The sequence below is a fragment of the Octopus bimaculoides genome, chromosome 8 (assembly GCF_001194135.2).
Source record: "Octopus bimaculoides isolate UCB-OBI-ISO-001 chromosome 8, ASM119413v2, whole genome shotgun sequence".
Taxonomy (NCBI): Eukaryota; Metazoa; Mollusca; class Cephalopoda; order Octopoda; family Octopodidae; genus Octopus; species Octopus bimaculoides.
In genome coordinates this window covers 101,806-111,983 of record NC_068988.1, presented here as the reverse complement: position 1 = coordinate 111,983, position 10,178 = coordinate 101,806, and the positions used below count along the sequence as shown (strand labels likewise).

Sequence of the window (10,178 nt, the reverse complement as noted above, 5' to 3'; positions counted from 1 at the left end):
GATGTGTAAGAGGAATAGAAATAGTTAATTTTAGAGGGGCAAAGTAATTTTGTATGTATCTGTCATTACAGTATCGAAATGTGATTGTTTCAGTTTTGATAGTTTTCTTTTTCTCCTTCCTTTCTTTTTGTATTTGTTATTTGATTTTTCGTAAAGGTTCATCAGAGGAAGTAGGAGTTGAAAGGATTTGTATTAGAAAGAGGAAATTAGATTTTATTAGGGAGAAAATGTTTACTCCTGTAGTTTTACGGATTTTATTCATTATTAGGAAATTTTTGGAGTGAAAAAATGACGCAGTGACCTAACTTATTGTATTTAGAATATTAATTGCGATTGTTTAATCGAAGAAATTTTGAATTGTGTAAATGTATGAATTTTAAACATACACACACACAGTAGATTTGCCTTTTATAGTATAGATAAGGTACAAAATAAGGTCCATGATAATAATCACACATACAAATATTCACATACTTCCCTTGTACACGCACACGTATACACTCAAGCAGTGTTGAAATGCTGATTTTCTTTTTTCATCCCTTTCTTCCTTGTTCATCTATCACCCCTTCCTTTCTCTCATTGCTATTACTTTCTCTGACTCCCTCTCAGTCAGGACTATTACTCTCACTACTTCTCCTTCACTGAATTACTATTTTCTCTCCTCCTCTGCATCTGGCACGATTCTGGATATATATAAACACTACGCTCATTATTATAATAGACGATTATTATCGTTATTAAGGCAGCAAGCTAGTAGAATCGTTAACATGTCTGGGAAAATACTTAGTGGCATTTCATCTGTCTTTGTGTTTCTGCCGAGGTCAACTTTGCCTTTCCTCCTTCAAGGGTCGATAAAATAAGGACCAGTTGTACACTGGGGTTGATGTAATCGACTTAGCCCCTCCCCCAAAATAGCTGGCCCTTGCCAAAATTTGAAACCATTATTATCATTGTGTTGTTCTGTAATGTAGCAATAATTACTGTTTGTAATTATTTCCATTTTGAATTAATTTTTAATTATTAATTACTTTTAATATGTTGTGTATTTTTGGCTTTTTTTTTTTTTTGTAAATTAAAGATTCTCGTTAAATACATTATAAACCTTTTGTTGTTGTTTATTAAACGCTTTTGCTTCCCTTAAGTTCCTTCATTGCTTCAAAGCTTATTCTAATTTGGTTCCAGTTTATGGCACCATTGCTGCTGCTGCTGCAAATTCATATAATTTCACTGTTAGCATGTCTTCTCTAAACGGTATTACCATAGACTGTACTTAACTTCCTTTACTAGATTCTCTTGTTACTTCTAACTTCTACATGCTTTTTAGCTATTTTACTTCCACTTTAAATTCTTTCTCTCCATGTTTTTTGACTGCATTCTCCTGATTGTACCTGGTCACGTGAGTCATTTGAATGTTCTTTAGTTGGTACTCGTTATTTAATTATCAAGCTAAAGTGGTGGTGAGCTGGCAGAATCGTTAGCATGCCAGGCGAAATGCTTAGCGATATTTCATCCATCTTTACATTCTGAGTTCAAATTCCACCAAGGTCGACTTTACCTTTCATTGCTTCAGGGTCAATAAAATAAGTACCAGTTAAGTATTTGGGGGTCGATGTAATCAACTTATCGCCTCCTTGAAATTGCTGGCCTTGTGCCCAAAATTTATAACCACAATTTTATTCTCTCACACTCCCCCCCCTCTCTCTCTCTCTCTCTCACTCCATATTTTTCCATGAGTATATATTTAACTCTTAAATATTTAAGTTCTGCCATGGACACATGGTGATCAAGTTTGTTTCCCAACCATGTGGTTTCAGGTTCAGTCCTGCTGCGTGGCACCTTGGTTAACGCACACGGTTGGAATCAGCACATTTTCATTGGGTACTGGTTTCACCATCATCATCATCATCATCATCAGTCTGATCTGGCAAGATTTCTACAGCTGGATGGCCTTCCTAATGCCAACCACTCTGAGAGTGTAGTGGCTGCTTTTTATGTGCCATCAACATGGGGGCCAGTCACGTGGCACTGGCAGTGATCAAGCTCGAATGGTGAATTTTATGTGCCACCAGCACTGGCATCGAATGGTGCTTACATAAATAAAGGTGCAGGCTGTGTGGTAAGAAGCTTGCTTCCCAACCACATGGTTCTGGTTTCAGTCCCACTGCATGGCACCTTGGGGAAGTGTCTTCTACTATAACCTCGGACCTACCAAAGCCTTGTGAGTGGATTTGGTAGACGGAAACTGAAAGAAGCCCATCGTATATATTTATGTTTGTATCTGTGTTTGTCCCCCTACTATTGTTTGACAATTGATATTAGTATGTCTATGTCCTCATAACTTAGCAGTTTGGCAAAAGAAACCAATAGAGTAAGTACCAAGCTTCTTCGACTGAAAGGCAGTGCTCCAGCATGGCCACAGTCAAACAACTGAAGCAAATAAAAAATAAATAAATACTTTGACTAAAACGTCTTCAAGGAGGTGCCCCAGCATGGCCACAGTCTAATGACTGAAACAAGTAGACAATAAATGATATTTCATTGATTTTCTTTTTTCCTGTTAGGGGTGGGGGAGTTGGTTTCACTGACAAATACTTTGAATCATGGGAAGTCTTGTCCCCCCCCCCCCCCCAATATTGATCGTTTTTCTCTAAAATGGAGGTGGTTTCTGTTTTTCACTCTCAGAATAATTCCTAAGTGTCAAATAAGCAGCTGAACTCTAGACCTTTTGCTGTATATTCGGCACTACCACTTTAGTGGGGTGTAGAGGAAGAATTTGACCTAAATGTCTTAGAATCAGGTTACTTTCAGTTGAGTCCAACTGTAAAATGATATTTTCTGTGTTTTTTGGGGTTATTTATTCATTTAACAATTTCACACACATATGTATAATGCATGTATGTATACATGCATGCATGTATGTATAATGCATGTATGTATAATGCATGTATGTATAATGCATGTATGTATACATGCATGTATGTATTCAAGTAAGCATGCATTCACACATGCACGTAGTTGTACAGATATATTATGTATAAAAATGCATCATCCTTGTCATTTAACATTTCTGTTTTCCATACTGGCATGGGTTGGATGGGGCTTAACAAGGGCTGGCAAAGCCGGGATCCACACCACGTTTCATAATCCGTTGGTTTCTACAGCTGGCTGTCCTTTTTAATGCCAACCACTTTACGAAGTGTGCTGGGTGCTTTTTATGTGGCCCCCAACTCCAGAAAGTATAGATAGATTGAGTGAATAGGAAGATAGACATGCACTAGTGTGGCTGTCTGGTTAAGAATGGTTAAGAAGATTGCTTCTGAACAATGTGACCCTAAGTTCAGTCCAATTGTGCAGCACCTTGGGCAAGTACCTTCTTTGTAGCTCTGGGATGACTAAACTCTTGTGAGTGGATTTGATATATGGAAACTAAAAGAAGCCTGTCGTATATATGTGTAAGTATCTATCTATATGTATAAGTATCTATCTGTCATGCGAGCTATGTTGTTTGTTTTCAGTTGTCTTTGAAAAATATGTCTGACCTTGCGGAAATATTATCTTTCTTGAAAAAAGGTGAAGGTTGGTGACCCGATGAGCATCCAGCTGTAGAAACTCTGCCTCATCAAATTCCATCTGATTCATGCAAGCGTGGCAAAAATGGATGTTAAAATGATAATGACAACAAAGATGTTGACATTGAGCTTTTATTATTAAGCAGGGGTTTGAGGTGGGGAACTAGCAGAATTGTTAGTGTACTGAATAAATACTGTTAAGCATTTTGACAAAATGTTTTGTGGCATTTCGTGTCTTTACATTCTGAGTTTAAATTCTGCTGAGGTCGGGTTTTTTTTTTTTGATTCTTTAGGGGTTAATAAAATAAAGTACCAGTTGAGCATCAAGAGTGATGTAAATGACTTACCCCTCCCCTCGAAATTGTGCCTGTTGTAGAAAGGTTTATTCAGCTGATGTTTGGAATATGCATTAGCTTGAAATTTTGATGGATGGTTTTAATTTAGATCACTTTACAAGAAGTTTGTTGTTGAAGTAGGGCTGGTATCATAACAGTTAAATAACCAAATTGCTGGTTATTTAATCCAACCCTTAACAAGTGGGTCACTTCTCTATTTTAAAGTATATTTTGAGATGGGGGGAAAAGGTTCAGAAAACGAAACAAATGCGAGATTTAAATAAACAATGTGCTTAATATGAACAAATTGCTTGCGAGACTTCTAAGCTGTCCATATTTCAGATATATAACTACACATGGTGGCTGTTGTGATTAAGATGCTTGCTTCCCAGCCATGTGGCTTTGGATTCAGTCATGCTGTGCAACACCTTGGACAGATGTCTTTTACTGCAGACACAGCCACTGGACTGACCAAAGCCTCAGGAGTGGATTTGGTTAACTGAAACTGTGGAAGCTTGTCATGTGTGTGTGTGTGTCATCATCGTCGTCATCATTTAGTGTCTGCTCCAGCATGGTCCTTATGGCTGGTTTGTGTTTGTATTTTTATGGAAATATTTTGGTGTCTAGTTTTCTCTGAAATTTGTCTTATCATTATTGAAGTTCTGAGTTCAAATTCCACCAAAGCCGACTTTGCCTTTCATCCTTTCGGGGTCAACCTCGATCTAATTGACTGCCCCCCCACCTCCTCAAAAATTCCGGGCCTTATTCCTATAGTAGAAAAGATTATTATTGAAGTGGTGAGCTGACAGAATAATTATTACCCCAGGCAAAATTCTTTGTGGCTTTTCGCCCATCTTTACGTTCTGAGTTCAGATTCCGTCAAAGTCGACTTTGCCTTTCATCCTTTTGGGTTGATGAAATCAGTACCAGTTATGCACTTAGAGTCGATGTAATCGACTATCCCCCCTCCCAACTTTTCAGGCCTTGTGCCTACAGTAGAAACAATTATTATTATTAAGGTGACAAGCTGGCAGAATCATTAGCATGCTGGACAAAATGCTAAGCAGTGTTTCGTCTGTCTTCAAATTCTGGCAAGGTTAACTTTTCTTTCATCCTTTCAGGGTTAATAAATTAAGTACCAGTTGCATACTGGGGTCGATGTAATTGACTAGTCCCATCCCCCCAAATTTCAGGCCTTGTGCCTTTAGTAGGAAGGATTATTATTATTGTCGTTGTTGTGATTATTAAATTGGTTATTTATTCAGGTGGTCTACTCTTCCGATGACAAAGGCTCTACGACTTACTGCAAACAGATTCCTCTCTCTGCTTATGAAAAAGAATCTTTACACCATTCCACAGAGGCCCTCAGGGATCTCCTAAAGAAGATTATTGCTGATGAAAAGATGAACTTTAAGGAGAAACGGAAAAGACTATCTGAAGTAAGGGACACTATTTCTTTTGGGAACTTGGTTTCTGGTTAGCCCCTTGTGTTACATTATTTCTGTTGAAATACTTGGCCTTTGTTGCAATTAATTTTGAAACTTATGAAGAATTCATCTTTTGTTTCAGGTTTTAGATTCTGACCTTGCTGGGTTATCACTTTAAAGGGTTTAGTCAAGCAAATCGACCCCAGTACTTATTTTAAAGTCTGTTCTACTAATCTCTTTTGCCAAGGGGATGTAAACAAACTAACACTGGTTTTCTAGTGGTAGTGGTGGGACACACACACATATATGTATGACTGACTTTCAAACAGTTTCTGTCTTCCAAATTCAAAGCATTGGTCGATCCCTGGCTATAATAAAAGACACTTGTCTAAGGCACTGCTGTGCATTGGGACTGAACCTGGAACCACATGATTGTCAATTGAACCTTTTAACCACACATTATTCAGCTGGTGTTTGGAACATGAATTAACATGGAATTTTGCTGCAAGCTTTTAATTTAGATCACTTCAAAGCAGGAAGTGCACATCATAGAACCAGGCCAGTCTTGTGGGCTTCTGGGTTCTGCACTCATAAAAAATGTATGAACAGATAAGAAGAACGAGGTGAGAGAGGAGAGGTTTATGCTATTCTTTTACAGCCGTTTCATAACTTCATTAGTTATATAATAGACATTGCATCAGCATTCTCATATCATTGTTATTTAACGTCCGTTGTCCATGCTGGCATGGGTTGGACAGTTTGACTGGGTTGGCACGGTGGAAGGCTGCGCCAGGCTCCAGTCTGATTTGGCATGGTTTGCTATGGCTGGATGCCCTTCCTAATGCCAACCACTCTGTAATGGGTGCTTCTACGTGCCACTGGCACGGGTGCCATTTGTGCGACACTGGTATCTGCCACGACTGTGATTTTGCTCGGCTTGATGGGTCTTCTTCTCAAGCATGACATAATGCCAAAGGTCTTGGTCATTGCCTCTGTGAGGCCCAACATCTGAAAGGAACTCGGCCACTTTGCTTCTGTGAGGCCCAGCGCTCAGAAGGAACTCAGCCACCTCGCCTCCACAGATGTAATATGAATATCTGCGTGGCTGTGTCTGTGTGTGTTCACCCATAAATACAGAGTGCTGAAAAATAAATTAACAGACTAATCTTTTGAATGATTCATGGTAGACCAAAACACCAACACACACACACACACACACACACACACACACATATATAATGGTTTTAGATGTAGATTATTGCATTGTACCTTCAATTTAGATTATAGCTTTCCGCAGCTGATTGTTGCTGACATTTTGTCATTAAATGGTTGTAATTAGTGGGGCTGGCCAACACTGTAAGTGTTTCCTAATAAATGCTGATAGCATTTGCAAAACGATCCAATTAAAGAAATGTCATTGCCAAATGACCAACATTTTGTTTAATATTCATTCCAAAGGTTGCATTGGTTACTTAACCGTATGAAAGTATCTGGTAACATTTTGTATGTCAGATTGATTTGTCTAATTCAGGCAAAGGCTTTATGGTCGGACAACTTCATATTATCATCATCATCATCATCATTTAACAGGCGTTGTCCATGCTGGCATGGGTTGGACGGTTTGACCGGGGCTAGTAATTTGGAAGGCTGCACCAGACTCCAGTGTGACTTGGCATGGTTTTCCACAGCTGGATGCCCTTCCTAACATACCAACCACTCTGAGAGTGTAATGGGTGCTTTTACGTACCCCGGCATGGGTGCCATTTGCGTGACGTATGGGTTAAACGAATATAAAAAGTTAATGTGTTTTCTGTACTAGCTTTCTAATTATGGTTTCTGATAAAGGCATGAAGCTGGTATTTTCAATGTCATCAAACCTCGTATTTGGTTGGATGTTTATTCTATTGACCCTGGAAGGATGACAAGCAAAGCTGGCTTTGGTCAGTTTTGAACTCAGAACATAAAGAGTCAGAAGAAATACTACAAAGCATTTTTCTTTCTTTCTTTTTAATACTTTAAGGGGTCTACCAGTCCACTGCCCTCAATCATCATCATCGTCATCGTTTAACGTCCACTTTCCATGCTGGCATGGGTTGGAATATTTGACTGAGGACTGGCGAGCCAGAAGGCTGCACCAGGCTCCAATCTGATCTGGCAGGTTTTTAAAGCTGGTTGCCCTTCCTAACACCGACCACTCCGAGAGGGTAGTGGGTGCTTTATACGTGCCACCAGCACTGGGGCCATTCAGGCAGCACTAGCATCGACCATGTTCGAATGGTACTTTTTATGTGCCACCAGCATGGGAGCCAGTCTGGTGGCACTGGCATCAACCACGCTCGAATGGTGCTTTTAACATGCCACCAGCATGGGAGCCAGTCAGGCTGCACTGGCCTTGACCATGCTCATATGGTGCTCTTTTAGTTACCCCAGAGAGATGAAAAGCAAAGTTGACCTCAGCAGGATTTGAACTCAGAACATTAAGAGCCACAACAAATACTGCAAAGTATTTTTTGCAACCCTCTACAATTTCACCAGTTTGTCGCCTTTGGTAGTTTTTTGATAACCTTTATTACTGTGAGCCCAAAGCCTAAAATTTTGAAGGAGGGAACTTGTTGATTACCCCAACCTCACTACTCAGCAGATGTTTATTTTATCAGCCCCCTAAAGGATGAAAGACAAAATCAACCTTAGTAGGATTTGAACTCCGAGCACAAAGATAGATGAAATGTCACTGTTTTGTCCGGCATGCTAATGGATTGGCCAGCTCACCACTTCAATTATTTCTACTCTAGGCACGAGGCCTTGAAAATTTTGGGGGAAGAGGGCTAATTGATTATATCAACCCCAGAGCATAACTGGTACTTATTTCATCAACCCTGAAAGGATGAAAGGCAAAGTTGACCTCGGTGGAATTTGAATTCAGAACATAGTGGCAGACAAAATACCACTAAGCATTTCGCTTGGCATGCTAACAGTTCTGCCAGCTCACCTGCCTTGATAGTTTCTTAATAATGAGAAACATTTCATTATTTTTAAAATAAATTGTAAGAAAGGCATATTTAGCAAAAATATGATAACAAAAGGCTTAAAGTGATCTAAACTAAAACTTCCATCAAAATTTCATATTAGATTCTGTTCCAAGCATCAAGTCAATGAAGATAAAGTTATTTAATTACTGTTGTGGAAGGATTCCAACCAACCCCTAAGTGACTAAAAGTGGACTGTCTTATTATTATAAAAGAAAGAACTGTGAGCAATCGGCAGTTAAGGTTGGGAAGCAGTTCACTGTGAGCTGTTGAATGAGAGTGTGGAGTCTTGTGGAACAGTGATTGTATTGCGTCATGTAAATACTTTCTTCTTCCTGCTTTGTTAAATTGTATATCCAACACCAGGAATAACATTTTTCGAATAACATTTTCTTCTTTTGTTAGTTTCAGAAATTGTATCCTAAGATTTATGAAAATGAACTTGGCTTCAGGAATCCAATACCTGCTGCACCACCACTCAAGATCCAACGCAACATTCACTTACCAAGACCTTTAAGACGCCTGCGGACACTTCGGTCTTAAATCCTTCATCTTTGATTATTTTTTTCTTTACATCCATGTTCCATTCTTGTATAAGCAAAGTTGTTGTGGAAATTTGAAGACTAGCATTGGAATTTGTATAGTTGGAACAAAAGAATTTACGTTTTGAGCATCTTTTTAACACAAAGCACATATCAATAGAGTGACTCAGTAGCTCAGGCAAACCAACAAAATGATATTTATACTTTGGCTGGCTGAGGCAAGTGAAGTAATGGTACATTGACTGACTGGAGTGTTTAGAGTGAGGGTACCTTGGTTCACTGGAGCATATATAGTAAGGGTACATTGGTTTACTGAGGTACGTAGAGTAATGTACCTTGGTTGACCAGGGTATGCAGACTTATGGTACCTTGGTTAACTTGGGTAGGCAGGGTAACAGTACCTCAGCTGACCCTGGCAAGTGAAATAATAGATCCTCGGCTGATTGAGGAATGTAAAGATCTTGCCTGATGTCAGAAGACAGTGGCTGTTGCAGTTCAACTTTGTGGTTTCTGTTGAAACTAAACCCTTCTTTATTATGCCTTAGCTGCAGCCATCACTGTTTCAGTCTTACTTTTAACACAATAATCTCATAACATAGACGGCTTACTGCTCACACAATCACTGTCACAACAAGCATTTCTCAGTATATCATTTATATTTATAATAAAAACAACAAAAGAAAATATATTACTGTTCTTTATTTAATCTTTGTGTGTGTGTGTTTTTTTTTTTTGGTGGGGAGGTGTCATTGTAAAGTCATTAACTGCTTGCTTCTGTGGTGCATATTCATTGCCATCCTTGTGTATGGATACTACTGAGGTTTTGTTTCTTACAGCTGGATGCCTTTCTTGCTGCTAACCCTTGTCTCCTTCTAAAGTAAGAGATCTCTTATTCCATACATCTACAGAGACACAAAGCTGGCCGGCAATTTGTTGACAAGAGATGTGACAACACCACTCATTGCTTGTGACATGCATAAAGCACAAATGTAAAGACACATGTGCACACACACACACTCGTTCTCTCTCCACACATGTATATGTGTGTGTGTGTGTGTGTGTATATATATATATATACATACATACATACACAAACATACATTTGTATTGCTTGACTTGCAAGCATCTTTTCTCCCAATTTACAACAGGTCTTTATGAAGAATTGCAAAAAGAGTCTCTATTGAATTGGTAAATTCCTCCTTCACATCAGGTGTAAAAGAACGAGTATATTTGTTGGCTCTCTCTCTCTCTCTCTCTCTCTCTCTCTCTCTCTCTCTCC

The 10,178-nt window shown here is 39.0% G+C and overlaps 1 protein-coding gene across 5 annotated transcripts in view; it reads left to right on the top strand.

Moving 5' to 3' along the window:
• Positions 1 to 9,585, top strand: part of LOC106871963 (DEP domain-containing protein 1B) — a 33,804-nt gene extending 24,219 nt beyond the window's left edge. For 4 of the 5 annotated variants that reach the window (XM_014918751.2, XM_014918750.2, XM_014918749.2 and 1 more), the window contains 2 exons: positions 5,170 to 5,343; positions 8,763 to 9,585. In XM_014918751.2, coding sequence (XP_014774237.1) covers positions 5,170 to 5,343; positions 8,763 to 8,900 — 312 coding nt within the window. In that variant the 3' untranslated portion in view covers positions 8,901 to 9,585. The remainder of the gene's footprint in view (positions 1 to 5,169; positions 5,344 to 8,762) is intronic. The other variant, XM_052969911.1, reaches the window with a different exon arrangement.
• Positions 9,586 to 10,178: the final 593 nt, after the last annotated feature.